Source organism: Ascidiella aspersa, chromosome 4 (assembly GCF_963924565.1).
Source record: "Ascidiella aspersa chromosome 4, kaAscAspe10.2, whole genome shotgun sequence".
In the NCBI taxonomy this organism is placed as follows: domain Eukaryota; kingdom Metazoa; phylum Chordata; class Ascidiacea; order Phlebobranchia; family Ascidiidae; genus Ascidiella; species Ascidiella aspersa.
In genome coordinates this window covers 34,580,333-34,597,042 of record NC_139450.1, presented here as the reverse complement: position 1 = coordinate 34,597,042, position 16,710 = coordinate 34,580,333, and the positions used below count along the sequence as shown (strand labels likewise).

At 32.3% G+C, this 16,710-nt stretch overlaps 1 protein-coding gene across 1 annotated transcript in view; it reads right to left on the bottom strand.

Annotated features, from left to right (window-relative positions):
• LOC146157667 (piezo-type mechanosensitive ion channel component 1-like) overlaps positions 1–16,710 on the bottom strand; it is a 48,838-nt gene that overhangs the window by 15,152 nt on the left and 16,976 nt on the right. Inside the window, exons 22-42 of the mRNA XM_083388292.1 lie at positions 15,992–16,149; positions 15,535–15,723; positions 13,716–13,805; positions 13,061–13,261; positions 12,294–12,409; positions 11,842–11,930; positions 11,570–11,680; positions 11,050–11,212; positions 10,418–10,626; positions 9,767–9,910; positions 9,227–9,395; positions 8,236–8,325; positions 6,521–6,591; positions 5,527–5,618; positions 5,080–5,161; positions 4,484–4,642; positions 3,718–3,878; positions 3,119–3,201; positions 2,726–2,815; positions 1,939–2,113; positions 864–1,052 (exon numbers count right to left, since the gene is read on the bottom strand). Coding sequence (XP_083244418.1) covers positions 864–1,052; positions 1,939–2,113; positions 2,726–2,815; positions 3,119–3,201; positions 3,718–3,878; positions 4,484–4,642; positions 5,080–5,161; positions 5,527–5,618; positions 6,521–6,591; positions 8,236–8,325; positions 9,227–9,395; positions 9,767–9,910; positions 10,418–10,626; positions 11,050–11,212; positions 11,570–11,680; positions 11,842–11,930; positions 12,294–12,409; positions 13,061–13,261; positions 13,716–13,805; positions 15,535–15,723; positions 15,992–16,149 — 2,831 coding nt within the window. The remainder of the gene's footprint in view (positions 1–863; positions 1,053–1,938; positions 2,114–2,725; positions 2,816–3,118; positions 3,202–3,717; positions 3,879–4,483; positions 4,643–5,079; positions 5,162–5,526; positions 5,619–6,520; positions 6,592–8,235; positions 8,326–9,226; positions 9,396–9,766; positions 9,911–10,417; positions 10,627–11,049; positions 11,213–11,569; positions 11,681–11,841; positions 11,931–12,293; positions 12,410–13,060; positions 13,262–13,715; positions 13,806–15,534; positions 15,724–15,991; positions 16,150–16,710) is intronic.

Below are 16,710 nucleotides of genomic sequence, written 5' to 3'. Positions count from 1 at the left end.
AAATGGTTGAAAAAATAGGGGGCCCATTGATTTTTCAAAATTTTCGTAGGGGGCCACGGACCACGGTGTTAAAAAGGTTGGGAACCCCTGGTCTAAACAATATTTCTAACCTACTGTATATCCTAAAAATCCAAACAAAACCACAAAGGTTGTAAAAAAGATCCAAAACAACTTTATAAAAAAACTACTAGAAATGTCGAAACAGGCTTAGATCCCGATATTAACAAACGAAATAATAGTAATATTATTACTCCATCAAACTATATGCTGAAAGATATACTCGTAACAAATTGTGGGTTGTGTTAAAATGAACATTTTGTTTTTAAAAAAAGTCAGGAAATTTTATTGACACGCATGATTTTTAAATAAAAACGCGCCAATGTTAATCATAGACTTCACTGTATAGTATTATTGCTAATGCCAAAACAATATTAGAAATTTATAGTCGTAATTCGCAGATGAAATAAAAAATTCTCAGCAAAAATTTGTTAATTAATGCATAAAGAATCCATTCCCAGTGCTTTTAAATAGAAAAACAACAATCCTTTAAAACCGAATGGAAGGAATGCGCAACCAACATTCGGTTACCTCATCACAAATATAAATATATATATTAGGTTACCTTTAAACTTATATAAATTAGTCTTAAAACTTATTTAGGTTTGTATAATGCATTAATCTTTAGTTTATACAAATTTGTAAACGTTCTATCAAAAGTATATATATATATATTGAATAATCTTTAAACTTGTATACATTTATTAGGTTACATTTATAAGAGATATAAAACTGTATACACATTAAATAACCTTTAAACTTTTATATATACTAAGTTTCCTACAGATACATATACATTAATTTACCTTAATAACAGATATATGGAAGAAGACAGCGAGTAGTTGCAGCAGATCCATCACCATCCACGAAGCACTTTGGTCGATTCCGATGAAGCGAGGTGCGAAGAAAGGGTTGTCCTTGTTCAAGTTGGTTGTGGCGAGCGAGTTCCAAGGAAAAAACTCGAACTGGAAGATGAACTTGAGCACGATCACAATCTGTAAAGGAATAAGTGGATTTTATGGGTAAATTGCATAAAGTGTCACAATTTTATTTATTTTTATTGTAGGATGGAAATAGAGCCACAATTTGTCATAAAATTTTTAGTGAAAAAAAACATTTCTGTAAAGTCACAAGTGGTGGTTTTAAAAAGAAAAATAATGTAAAACGCGCGAATTTATATTGTTTTACGCATTTTTTGATATGGAGCGACTTTCAAAATCATTTTTTAGTGGAAAATACCCAATATAAAAAATAATTATTGTGTTAATATCAGGAAAGAAATGACAAAAAAACAACAGAGACTTCCCCTTTCCTCAGAGAAAGCGACAGCCCGATAGCACAATTGACACGACTTTAACTTAATTAAATAACTTGTATATTATATACCCGTAATGAAACAATTACTGTGGGGTGGTCTGGCGGCCAATATGTTTTTTTTTACCTGAACAAGTTTAAAACGATCGGATCGCATAGTTTTCATTTTTTTTAAATATAAAAATAAAATAGGAAGCTATTCTTTAAATAGAAACAATGCGTAACGGGATAATTGAAAGTTTATTTCCATGTTAAAAAAAGTGCATTATTTATCAAATAGTACGGAGTAACGAAATTAAACATAAAGTATATATTAAGCATAAAGAAGGCGATTTAAATAGGTTGCTGAAACGTTGATTAACAATTATAATTAGCAGAGGAGGTATTTTTGAATGAATATCAACTATGTTAACCTGCAAATATACAGAAGTCAGTATTAAAAAAGAGGGCCATTATTTTCCAAGTATGGAGTACCAAAAAAAATATTAAGTATGTTAACCTGCAAATAGGGATGTAGAACAATGTAGGTAAGCATGCCTAGGATATACAGTTTAAAAGTACACAAACCTGCAAATATATGAGCACGAAAGTCCAGAACTCCTTGGTTGGCCTTGGGATGCAGAAGCAAGCCCAGAGGAAGACCGCAAGAGGAAGGATCAACGAGATCATGGAGGATTCAAGCATCAGGTTGAGGATTATGAGGAAGTAGCAGACAAGGTCGGTCCGCGAGATCACACTGTACCTGGGGGGAAAAAGCCAAGTGAAATTAAGAGTGGGACCGCTGTAAGGAGTTTAAATTACACAAGCGAAGTTAGTTCGGAAATGTTTGAGTCCAAGACAGGCCAGGCTGGATGCGATAGACGCATAACTTGATTACGAACCAAATCTTCCCCAAAAAACATTAATCCAAACTGTTACTCCTGTTTCGGCCGTTTTGCTGAAATGCAATGTTAGACTGTTCGACAAAAAATTGAAATATGACATTGTCAAGCTTTTGTGAAACCGCTTGATTAGATCAAAGTAGGATCATAAGTATTGGAAGAACGAAAAAAGGCGCAAGCGCAAAGAGCAAAAGGCAATAAATTGCACCTAGTCCGAGTTAAGTATAAACAAACTTGTTATAAACACCTGTAAGTTTAGCAATGTGTTTACAACCTACTTGAAGTTCAAGCCTCTAGCCTAGGTCATATGACTCATATAATCGATTTTGTTCTAACTAATGCCTTACGAAAAATAAACAGAGTCCTAATAAGGAAATTTAAAAACTTTTTGCTACACAAACAATTTTTGTGTCTATCATCTTAATGGCAAGTCAAATCATGGTGTTAAATTTTATAAATATATTGTCACCCACCAGATGGCGTAGAACAGCCTGAGCAGTCGATGTTGATCTTTGTCGAACTCGATTGCTTTCAGCTCAACGAATTCCTCATCTGTTCCAACACTCCTGTTACGTCACACACAAACCATTGTTAGCAAAACAATGCGTCGAACAAAGGGGTTGTGTATAAATGAAAACACAAATATGTCTTCTAGTACCTCTTATAATTTACTATTTTTTTTTCATTGTAATGACATTAATTAAAATTGAACAACTTCATTAAAAATTAATCTAGCTTGTTATCTGCAAAAAAAATACTTGTTTTAAACAATAGAATAGAAGATATATTTAAAACAACACTAGAACTTTAGAGGTTTTACTAGCAGCAAACTTAGTTATTTGCAATACCAAGTAATAGAAGCTTACCTTGACGGAGTTGTTGAGTTTTCTTTACTTTGCGATTCTCCGTCTTCAACAACTATCGCCACATCACTCACGGAAGCACGAGGCTGCGAATATATGGTGAGTATGTGAGTGTTGAAATTTATCGCGGATGCTTTTTTAACGACGAACAGATGAAAGCAGCACTTGCTAGGGGGGGACGGCCCACGGAAGATTTGTTAAGATGGACAACTCTTTCGTGATTTTTGTTAGCGGTTTAAATCCGTCCTTCGTTAGTTACACCCTGTGTTAACTATGGGAGGTGGGAGGTGTTTTTTGCAAAAATCGAATACATTTTCCATGCTTGTTTAATTTTTACGTGTTCTTATAGTAGTTAACAACTTTCCCCATTTCTGTTTACTAGAAGATATGTTATTGTGAGTAACTATTACCGGTTTTTAAATTTTTTTTAGATATATACAAACGTATAAATCAAAAAAGCCTGGTAGCAACAGTTTATATATACAAACGTGTTTCACCTTTTCAATGAATAAACGCATAAAACAAACCTGAAAGCTCAACAAAAAATGCAAATGTCAACCACTAATTTTTTCGTCAAAACCACAGCAAAGATGGATGATTACCTCGAGGCTGCAAAGTTTAGCGCTCTGTTCATCCTTCTCAGCACTCAGTTGCAGCACAATGTTGCGGTAATCCTTGTTCCACTCGTTCAACTTAAGTGTGAGGTAATCAACAGCACTTAAGCACAACTCCCACACGAATGTGAGGCCTGTCTTCACTTTGCCTGCGGGAAATACCAGGTTATGTATAACTGTTTTGACGAGAACGGGATTTAATCAGAAAACGGTCAAAATATAAATTTGCTTTCAAATTACACGTAAGCAATAAAAATTTATCTCGGAAAAAAAAATTTTAATTCGGAAAAAAATCCCTTTCGATAAAAGTTATTTCGCAGATGTTCGGGATTTAAAAATATAAAAACAAAACAAGCGACGAAGTAATCATCCCGGAGAGAGCATGTGAGAATATTTGCCAAACCACAATTACTTTATGCAAATTGTTTATGTGCTGTATAAATGATTCCAATACTAGCGCAACAGCATTCAGTACTCCAGCTGTTAATGAATATGCTGTTGCTGCCTGGCATTGTTTCAATTATAAAGTGTTCTTCCGGAAAATATTTATTAAAGTACTAACGGTTAATAGCCGTATTTGTCTAAATTTGCCTAGTAAATATTTTATTTCGCCATTAGTTACAATAATATTGCCCTGAAGAAGATTGCCCTAAAATAGGTGGTCCACACGTTGGTACTTTAAATAAAAAATTTAAATAAAAAAATTTGCCGGAAAAACAATATAAAATTGAAGACAGTAAGTAAAACATCTCACCGAAGATTGATTTCTTGTGCTCTTCCTCCGACTCCTCTTCATCTTGATCTCCTCCCACTTCCTCCTGCTCTTTCATTCCATCTTCATCCTGCTCCTCCCTATCTTCGTCAACATCCACCACATCGGCTCCATGAGCATCTTTCTTCTCTTTAATCTCAGCTGGAGAAACAATCGCAATGTCAACAACATTGTAGTGTGATATAAGAAGTGGAGGACAAAGGTATAATAAATTTTAAAACAATCAGGCAACAAAATATAACGTTCACATGAGACAATACTTTTAAAATAGAAGCGGATGTAAAGCTTTTGTCCATTTTAAGTAAGCCATACATAGGGTTGCCACGGAAATTTATGAATAAAAAATAAGACAAGCTTATTACTCAGGCACGACGTAAAATCGTGTGGGAATCAACTTAAATTTTTATGATTTTAGTTCAAATATAAGAAAGCTATAAAAAAAATGGTATCAGGAAGTCCATTAAATAGCATTTTGATATAACATTGTGTATTGTTCACATTGGTCGTTAAGATTTTGATAGGACAAACTAAACACATATGGGTGATGTTTTCATTTATTGTGTGTTATTATTAAGTACTTGTCTCTCCAATCTTTTCTTTGTCCAACTCTCGTTCTTTCAACGTTTCGTCAATTCCCACTGTACCTGCTTTGTGCATCATCTAAACAACAAACACATTTTGTTGAACTTCAAAACTTAACGGCTAATGCTTGTGGTAAGACGCGGCCACTAATTCCCAACCTGTATACCGCGTGGAAATAGTTGTGTTCCGCAAAACTTTTTGTTATTTTGTAAAACAAAACGTTTTTAAAATCAGGCTTGCAGGCTAGAATGCTAGCCTGGAATGTAGTCTATACCTTAAAATATTGATAATAACATGATATTTTTAAAATGCCTTGCCGTTTAACAAGGGAAATAATTAAACTTCAGTTTCTAAAAAAAATCTTCTTCGGGCCTTCCTTTTTGAACTAAAACGTATTTAAACATTCATTTTTACAACAACTTTTAAACCATGCCAGTTCTTACTTTTACAGGATCCATGATCTCATCAGGAGTTGCAGAAAGATCTGGTTGTTTTTCATCGTCGTCAAACATGTAGTAGTCGCCTGACATTATCGCTGTTGTCGGGAACAAAAAGTATTACTTTGAAATATTAACCAACTGGTATATCGGGTACAAGTTAAAATATCACCCACATAGGTAGTACAGGTTAGAATTACAGACCAAATGTGGTACAGAGTGAATAAAACAATTACCATCAACTTTAAAAAGCACCAGTCAAAATTATTTTGACTACATTATGTTAAGAGTCTACGATAAAATATTCATCTGGTTGATAAACACTTTAAATTAAACTATAAGTTAATTAATAGGCCAATAAGTAAAGTTAAACATATAAGGAGCATTAAACTAATATGAATTGCAAGTCAAAATTATAGTTTACTCAAATATAGGTTCAAAATATCATAAAACTGAAATATGAAGACGGAGTAAACGTTAAAATCAAACTTTAACGTATATTTACAAAATAAACAACACCCCACTGATATAATGTAGAGACAAGGAAGTTTAGGCCAGATAATATGTAAATTATATTTTAGACTTAACTAGGAAAAACTGTAGAAAGTTGAAGTCTATAGTAAAATGTCCCCAAACTTAAAAAAAAACTTAATATATACAAATGCATTGATATTGAGATTATGCAATGCCACGTCAGAAATAAAACGTTACTTAACCTTAATAGTAAACAGTCGTCGAAAACAACACTGGATGACTCAGACACATTCAAATATAATTAACCAAATAAAAAATAAACAGACTGTGCGACGCAATGTAATAGTGGGAGTTTAGATATTTACTTACCCAAGGTTTTTTTAATTAATTGTAATTATAAATATATGTATTTTTAAATTAAACTAACTTTGAAAAATAAAAAATAACTGCATGAATTTCTAAAAAAAGTTGATATAAATTCATGATAAAAATAAAAGCTAAATGTGTGCTTTTCATGCTATCTTGCCTCCAATGTGGGTATCTAAACCCTTCATTCCTTGTTGAAGAGACGCATATCGCTCTTTGATCACCATCATTCTACAAAAGAAGGACGCTTAGAAACAAAATTAACAACAGAAAACACAATAAATGTGAAAATGGAAGACAGACATTTTAACAAGCTTCTTTGAATAAAAAAAATAAAGCAATTAAATGCGGAAAATTAACGGTAAAAAGATTAGGAAGACGCTATTTACCCGGCTAACAAAGTAACTTAAATCGATGCATAATCACTAATGAGTGTATGCGTTCCCAAACGAGCCGGGCAAATAACCAACGGCCACTTCCTGATGCTATTTACCCGGCTAACAGAGTAATTTAAATCAATGCATAATCACTAATGAGTGTATGCGTCCCGAGCGAGCCGGGCAAATAACCAACGGCCATTTCCTGATGCTATTTACCCGGCTAACAAAGTAATTTAAATCAATGCATAAGCACGAATAGATGTATGTTTAACCGGCTAACAAAGTAATTTGAATGGTTTAGTGAATAAATCATGATAATAATGAAAAACTGGGGAATTAGATTTAATAATATCAACACCCAAACCCCCAAAAATGAAGTAGTCTATGAACGCTGGAAAAAATTAAAACTCAATGCACAATCACTTATGGGTGTATGTGTAACCCGGGCAAATAACCACTTCCGATTAAATTGTAGATAAAATAGAATTACATATTTTGATCCACCTGGGTTAAAGTTTAGTATACTATAGGTTAGCAAATTAGTGGTGCAAAAATGTTAGTAGAAAAAAATGGTTAAAAAATTACTAGAAAATCATTTTGTAATCAAATAGGGCTGTTCGTAACTGAAATATTGCGTTGAAATCAAACTAAAAAAAGCATATTTGGACGACACAACACCAAAATTGAATTAAAAGAGAGAAATAAAGTTAGATATTTGCAAAAGCAGCAAAGAAGATGTATTTATAGATCAATAAAGAATAGCAACATTTGTAACACACAGTTGTAGAAACCGGCGTTTTGGAAGTTGAAACCAGTGTTTCTCAACTTTTTTCGCGACGACCTAAATACTAAGAGCAAGGTGAAGTTCTTGTGGCTAATTTTTTTCACTAAACTTGTAAGCTTAAAGTGAATGATACATTAATAAAAAACACAAATAAGTTCAAATTTGATTTGTATGTGTCATTTTTTCGTAATGTTTTCGCAATTTTCTCGAATCTCGGAAAAATTTAGCTAAAAACCAGTTTTAATAAAATTTAGCCACATAAAACTACAGTAGTCGGCCACCCAACCAAATCAAACAGCCAGACAATTTTGGGTTGCTGCCCATCTGTTGAGAAACACTGGCTTAAAACTCAAATAAGTTGTAAACAGGGTTGCCACACACTTAAAAAAAAAACATTCAAAGATTTTTTCCAAGAAATTTGTAAGTTTTTAAAGAACTAAAACTAGATCACCCAATTTTTTTCGATAAAATTCGTAATAAAACTGAATAAATGCCATGGTCAACACACAAAAAAATGGTATTACTACGACAATTAACAAATATAAGGTAAGCTAGACATAAAATAAATTCAAAGAGTGTTAAAAACATTCAATGCGCAAATTAATACGTTGTGGCATCCCTGTTAAAAGCAGGTTAGTGTTGAAAGTGGAACAGTGAACAGCCCTAGCAGCATAATTAGCAACAAGCAAAGCACGCTCTAGGATTCCTTACGAGTCTCTAATAATGCTGATATTCTTCTCTTCAACTTCTTCCCGTTCTCTTACTTCTTCAATGAGTTTGCGGTTAAACAACTCTCCTCCCCTGGGGATTACAATGCCGGTTCAAAAAACATGTGTCCGCAACTTATTAAACACAAACGGGTGAAATACCAACAAATATTATCGCCAAACCTAAAATTAAATACACAAAAAATTTCAACATATATTTGATAAGATTTGTAAGTTACATTTAATAATTTAAGTTTTTTTTAAGCGTTAAAAATATTCAGATAAATCTTTAAACACAATTTTGAAATTGAAGTAATCTTATTTTAAACAATGTAAGAAACTTAACCGACGTATCTTTCAAGTTCAAACCTATTCTTCTATAACAGTTTGAAGTTTAAATAAGGAAGCAGTGAGGCAATCCAAGGCAAATAAAAACACAAAATCCTTCAGAATAACTTCAACAAAAACTAAGTAACGTAATAAGCAGTTAGCACCGGGATTTGAACTCACGACCCTAAGGTTTCGGGGTTATATAAACCAGACTAAAAAGGTCTTAATAAGAAGTTAAAATAAATGAAAGGCATTTTATTTTGCAAAAATAAAACACATCGCTCTTTACATTTCAAATTAAAAAACAAAACTTCACTAGCATGATAGTATTTTTTGCGATGGGCCATTTCAAGAAACATATAATTAAAAATCACTTAACAGTTAGAACCTGAAGAGTCATTTAGGATAGCATGGACTGGAGTGTGGCCATTTTTTTATAAAGATACAAAATTGTAAAAATTTGCACAAAACATTATTTACTTATAAAAACTAAAACCTGAAACACAAATGTTAGGTCCTCTGCTGCAAAGTTTCAATTCAACCTCCTGTCATACTGCTACAGATTTGGTACAGTGACAATTTAAAATGTGTTGAGTTTTCTGAACCACCCTGTATACGTGTGTTGTTCAAAGTTACAACGACCAGTAAAGAGTATAATATCTCACCGTGAAGCAAGTTCCATCGCTGCTCTCATGTCGTCGACCACGTGGATGAAATAATGCGAGCTGAATATTCTCTTCTGCAGGAGAAGGAACAAAAAGCAGACAAAGTCCCAAGAGAGACCGGCGTTTACATAGGATAGCTCGCAAGTTTGGGGGATTGAAACGGGAGTAACTGTGGGTAGAAATATGTTTGATGAAATTGGGGTAAAATGACAAAGTTTTGTTGATAAACGTAAATCATTTTATAGGAAAAAAATTAGAATAATAACATATTTCTTTATATTTGAAGTAAGAAGCAGTGTTACTCATAAGTAAAACAGTTTTCGAGAAATAAACAACACTTATAAAACTACATATATATAACAATATTGAAAAAAATACAAAATAAGTCAGAGCTTTTCTTTCTACTGTTGTACGATGGTAGATTAGAGCAACTAAAAAATGTTAACTAATTCATGTGAAATATAATCAGTGAAATAATACATTTAAGGCGCAAATGTCAAGGTAATGATATAAAAGTATTAAATAAACGTGCCCTGTTACCTGTTAGTTGGTATGCGTCGGGGTAGGAACATACAAGGCTTAATATTTGCACAAACGCACAAGCTCTGCTCTGTAAAGTGTCGATGAAAACACAAGATGCAATCTGGAGTGAAGCCTTCAGTGTGATCACAGCGAGGTTGTAACCTGCAACAAGTACGTGACAAAACGTTGTGTAATGATATATATAGTTTCATCAAGGTAGCACCATTTACTTTTAACATTGCGAGGTAACAGCTACTGTGGGGGAACTACTAGATAATCATGGGTTAGGTTTAAAGGTCTTATCATCAGAAGCACTTATCATAATTATATTTATATATTTCACTTGACAAAGTAGGAATATGGTTATGAAAAGAACATTTCTATTAATACTCTGTTATTAGGGAGGTTGGGCGAGATTTGAACCGACGACCGTTGGAATATGGAAGCATGGTTAGCTGGGCTATTGAAAACTTGAGGGTTAGAATTGAAGTCCTAAAGGACCTAATGCATTGTCTTTCAAAAAATAAAGATATTTTAAATTATAAATAAAGTACCTTTCGACATGGTTTTCAGTACAAGACCTTAAGGCTTTTATTAAATTAACATAAAATATTAATACAGATTCGAGTTAAGATTTCTTGAAAAGCTACCACACAAAGTTCCACCCACCGATGATAATGTTCCATATTTTGAGCAATCTGCTTGGCTTTCCCATCATGAGGTGAGTTTGTCGTTGCAGGAGATAAAAGAAGCTGATGAGATATCCGAGACAGAAGAGAGAAATTCGCGAAGTTCCAGCCACGAATATAATCGCCATCGTCACCCAAATCATGTATTTGAACACAAACGTCTTCAACTGATCCAGAACTGTTCGAGATCTGCGGGAAATATGTTTGTCATCAACATTAGTCTTTAAACTAACATTTTTGTTCCTATGGAAACATTTTTAATCACTTTTTTATTGAAATTATTTCTATATTTTGTTTAATAAACTATTTTATTCGTTCAATCAATGTTTTGAATGTATATAATCAAATTTTTATTATTGTTTAATTTATTTTTTGTATCCATTATTTAAACAATTTCGTTTTCTTTAATTATGTATTTTTAGTTTTAGTTTTTACCCAAAGATTTTATTATACTTTTTTAAAATTAAACATGTATATTCAGTAAATTCATGCATCACAAAATTATTAAATTGTATTCTATCAACACATAAAACTATTTTTGTGATTGGCATAAACTTTTATCAGCTTTATTAAAATTTCCAATATTTTATTTGGAATATAGTTTCTACTCACGTTCTGTTCATGAAAGTTTTCTTTGGGTTGGATGACCTTGTGATCTTGTCAAGGTCAGCCCCCCTTAAATACCGGTTGTCCCCCCCATAATTCAATCCAATTCCCTTCTCACGATTAAACACAAACATTTGGCTCGTGAAGAAAAGAAGCAGGAAAAAATCAGCTGGAACAAAATACGACGATTGTAATATTAAAAATTTCAATTTAAATGTATAATACATATATACAGATATATCTCTCAACTATGCAGATATTCTTTTTATGAGAAATTATTTGCAACATTTAGACCAAAAAAATTATTATTTATAGCAAGAAAGCAATAGGATATATGAAAAAAAGAAGTAATTTAACACAGCACAAAACGGGGATTAAATTATAAAAATTAATTATAGAAAAAAGTAAGATTATTTCTAGCGCCTTCTATTTTCTTTAAACATTTCGCTAAGTCAAGCCCCTTAGTCAACTTGAAGTAGTTTTTTATGTAAATATTACGGTAAACAAAATATGCACAACAACTTACCGACAAGTGAATGTGCGTTTGGAATAACGACATAATCGGGCAAATAAAGCCACCGAATCAGTCGGCTCCCCCAACTTGAATTACCGAGTGCGTTCCATGGGTAGGTGTTTGCTGCAGCAAAACAAAACAAAAAAAATAAAACTTTAATTTCTTAAAAAGGTAATATTGTAAAGGAAATTAGTGAGAATAGTAATGTAAGGGTTGCTTTATACAAAATTAAAGGGTATTTTTTCATTTCATTTTTTTCTTTAAAACATTTTGCATCAACTTACTTGCACACCAAACGGGGGGCATTCCCAAACATATGAGGTACTGTCCAACGATAATTGTCATCAATAATATTATGTAGAAACGCCAGTATCTGTAAACAAACATTAAATATTCAAATATGTTAAACAGATGAATATAAATGATTAGTTACACAAATTCTTGATGAAAACCTTGTAAAAACTTAGTATGAAACAACATATTAAGAATAGCCCATATATTAGTAGGTAACAACACTTCTGTATGGGCTTTGTTATTCATTCTATGTCTAACTACAACATTCAAGCATTATGCTCGAACGTGTAATATAACATATTCATCAGTCGAACAGGTAATTTAATTCAAGGAAAATAATAAGCATCTATTTAACTAAACAGGAAAATCAAATAGCTTGTTTATTCAAGTATAGGTGAAAATTAAAATTGAAGTTATTTTTTATTAATAAACATATAAATACCTTGCAAGCACCACACGTGTTTTGACAGACATTAGAATAATAAGCAGGATTGAGTAGAGAGAAGCGTAGATGTCCATTCGAACCCAAACCACAATAACCACCATTGTAAAGCAACACTAAAAACATAAAAGGTGCTTGATTAGTATATTTTCGAAAAAGATAAAAGGGAGAGGTTGTTTAAATTGTTTGCTGCTTTGAAAACAAACGTTGCCTTTTTATATGAGAGCAATTTATATATAAAAGTAACTTTCAACCAATAAATTTGCGCCACCTTTTCAAGGTTAAATAATAAAGAATGTGTAGAAGATATTATACTGTGACAGACAAATTATTGTGACGCTTTAATGACGGTTAAATCTAAAACCTCATTCAAGTTTGCTATATTGTTTATCATATTGCTTTTAATTTCATTTAAGGCAGTGAATTTCAAACTGTGTGCTGTGAGAGATTGTTAAGTGCACCTTGGACTAATAACTATTTTGAAAAAAAGGCTTTGAAAAAATAAACACACATTGCAATTCAGAAAAATAATAATATTAAGACATTGCTGTATGGACTTATAAATAAAATTTGGTTTTGTAGAAAATATGCTATGAATAGTTTTTAATTTTTTTACTGTGCCTTACAACAACAAAACCACTGCTTTGAGGTTTAGATAAACATTTATTCTGCTCAAAATAATCTTCATCAAATGCAATACATTAAAATTTAAAAACATCCATATTTCTCTCTACAAAATTTTTTTTTAAATTAAAAAAAAACCTTACCTCAACACCAAACTTATAGAAGAAATAGTTGAGGAAGAACTTGCAGCATTCGAGCAAGCCCTTGTCCACATTCTTGTGGTCTATGCTTGGGTAAAAAGCAGTTACGGGTGGGGGTCGTTCGTTGCGCCACTTACGCCTCCAATCCTGCCTTCGAACAACTGTTCGCTCCAGAGCTATCATGATTATAATCGCCAAATAACCCTGGGAAAAACAGGTTGAAATAGACTAGTTAGGTATTTTTTTGTGTTATCTTGTAAATACCCTGAAAATTGTCTAAATAAAGTAGATTTCCCTGCAATTATTGAAGTATAGCAATTTGGAATAAATTGCATTAAAAACTTGGGCCTGTTTACAAAACATGAAGCTTACAAGTAAGAGTAGTTAACGGTTTACAAAAGAAGCAATTAAAGTGGTTTAAACGCATTTTTCATATTTATCAAGTCATTGTTAATAGTGGGATTATTATTAACCAGGCAGAATATTATCCTTATTTTCAAAATAATTATTAAATTAAAAACATTCAAGATTAATTTTGATGTCCAAAATCCAAAATTGCCAGAAAAAGTTTGCACTGGTTAGCATATAATGGTTCTTGCTTTCAATGCTAATGCTGATGCAATACTTTTTGTTATAGCAAGTGTAGTTTTATATTTACCTCAATATGATAAAAGAATGCAGCAGTTTTTGGCATTTTCACAAAACCAATCCAATCGAGAAGGTAGTATGTTGTGTTTAAAGCACTTCCCTGAAAATTAATAACAAAAGTTACAAGGCTAACAAATTAATACACAAATTATTGCAACGTCTTGGGGTAATTTTGGTGCATGACACTTCAGGTGTCATCACATTTATTGAGACCTTTTGTGTCACACAGGGAGCTTTAATTATTATGATCAGTTGATCAATTATTATAAGTCTTTTCAAGCAATGCCAGACTAGAAAACAAGTAGTCTGTGGTGAGGTTTGAACTCACGGCCTCCGGTCATAGCGGGTCAGTCGCTCTACCAACCAACCTTTTGTATTATAAGAACAATATTTAGCATCTGACTAATGTTAAAATTTAAGAATTTATCAATTTTACATTTACCATGGTCTTTTAACTCATAGTTATTTCCTTTACAGGAAGCACCATATATTAATCACTGATTACATGAGGTAATAAATAAACAACTATAACATGACAAATATGGGCTATTAAAGTCTGCCTTATTGATTAAGTTGTGCAGAAGGTTCACAAAACTAAGAACAACATCTTGAAGCAGTTATTTTTAAACTTTGTAGCCAGAAAACGTCGGTCATGAATTGATTTATATATTTACGGGTGAACAGCATAATAATGCACATATACTTGCGAACATCCCCACACCAATTAATTGCCCATGACACGCCAATATAAAACGTGATGGTAAGGATATTTATTTCAACCGTTTTTAAAAATATTATTTAAAAAACAATCATGTGCCTAAACAGGTCCTACTCGTATTTTTACACTGATGATGGCATGAGGTATTGCCGAACGTTTGTTAAAAGCAAAATGTTGATTTTACCGAATATAATGGCTTTAGTAATTTTATTGAAGTTACTAAAAAACAGTGTATTGTGTTCCAAAAAATGGATTTAATAAAATAAGAACATGTGCAGCTTGACTACTTTGTGTTATTTTTTATGTGATTTTTTAATGTTTGTACAGATGCCAAAAAAAAATAAATCTTGAACACCATTTTTTTATTATGGAGCTAACTGTGTATTGTGGATTTGATTAAAAGATTTTAGAGACGGTAAAAATACAACTATATGCTTAATAAGATTTATGTAAATATCGTAAATGGAATGTAAAAGTCAGGTATTTCACAATTTTTGGTACACAAACAACGATAGAAGGGAAGTTTTTAGTAAGATGCTACATCAGCATTTGCGTTTGTTTTCACTTTATAATGATTTCAAATCTGTAAAAACATTTTATTACTAAAAGTGGTATTAAGGGGATGGATCCATCCTCAGAGCAAGTAAACCCCATAAGGTCATGTGTTCACCTCACTTAATTAAACCATGAAAAACAGGAAGTCTGGTAGGATGCAATTAAGTAGTTTTAAGCAACGCGACACTTGCACGAGACAAAGCAAAAGTTACCATGCAGTTTAACCTGCAAGTATAGAATACCATGCTTTGTAATACATGCCTGTAACAATTTCTAATATTTGGCTTCAATGTAAGGTCTTCTAAATTCTACCATCAGTATTAAAACTTGCTTAAATCGACTAGAAATCGGATCAAACAATGTGTTTATCTTAGTTTAGTAATTAAATATAAAGTTTAGTTAACTCGAAGATACCCTTTTTTAAATAAAGTTCCACATGTATACTTGTAACAATTTGCATTCTGTAACGACATGATTTTTCAAAACTGTTTGTTTGAATTACAAAATGTTTAAAACACAAATCTTAAAATCAAAATTTAACCTATTAAAGCTTTACCCTAGAGTTAAAGTGGCAGTTGTAGTAGAGGTTTGTGTTCTCGCTGATGAACTGAAGTTGGTAAAACATATTTCCGAGCAGGATTAGAGCGACGTACAAAGTGGTGACGACATACAGGGTGGTGTGGGTGGGACGAACGGGCAGAAATATCACCCAGAATATCACAAGGATCGCAGAAATAACTGAAACCTGGAATGTAGATAAATATCACAGAAGTGAAGAATAAATTATTTTAAAATGATTCTAGGTGCTTTATTAAAAACTTTCAAGTTGAACTTGTTTTCAGTGATTTAGTTTAATGATAATAATAAGCGAAGCGCAAAAATCGGTTCTCCAAGAACAGTTACGTTGTGTTGGTGTTTAATCAGCATTACAGAATGGTATGCAAAAAACGCCCTGGAATTTCACGGTTGGGCGCTTATCCAATAATAGGGTGACAATAAAAACGATAGCTAACCTTATAAGCAGCTGCCACAAAAACTGTGATGAAAACTAATCTCCAGACGTGGAATTCCAAAGCTCGTAAAATAAACGAAGACAGTTCAGAAGCTGCTTCGACGAGGAAATTCCAAAGTTGGGTCATTTTTGTTTTAAACCAATGTTTTTTCACTTTTTCTGGAAAGAAACAATGAGACACTCAAATTATTAAAACGCCATATAAAAACAGCAAAACAATCAACTTATTTTTCTAAATAAATTTACAAAAATTCCGCACTTCAACTACATTTTTGTTTTAAACCAGCACAACTCAACCTACTAGTTGTTCCCAACCGAGGTGGCAGTCCTAATGTTCAAGGTGCCAAAGGTATTTTAATATCTGAAATATTATTTTTATTTCCCTATTTATAATCCTCTTAATACAACTTTTCAATTTGAGTGCAATTAAATAAATTATATTTTGCTCCATTTTTTGATTTAATTGGATTGTTCCAAATTTGTTAAGCGTCATTGCACCAAACCATTTTAATGTTAAATTTAGAGGCGCGGCATATTCTAATTTTTTATTCTGGACGTGCAATAAGCTGACAAGTCTACTCTACAATTTTAAAAGCATTTTTTCTCTGATATTTATTTGCAGCAATAAGTAGAACCTGAAACAAGCACATGCCATTTCTACAAAAACTTGATGTTATCCCTCAAAAAATGAATGTTGAATAACAAATACCATTTGTTAGT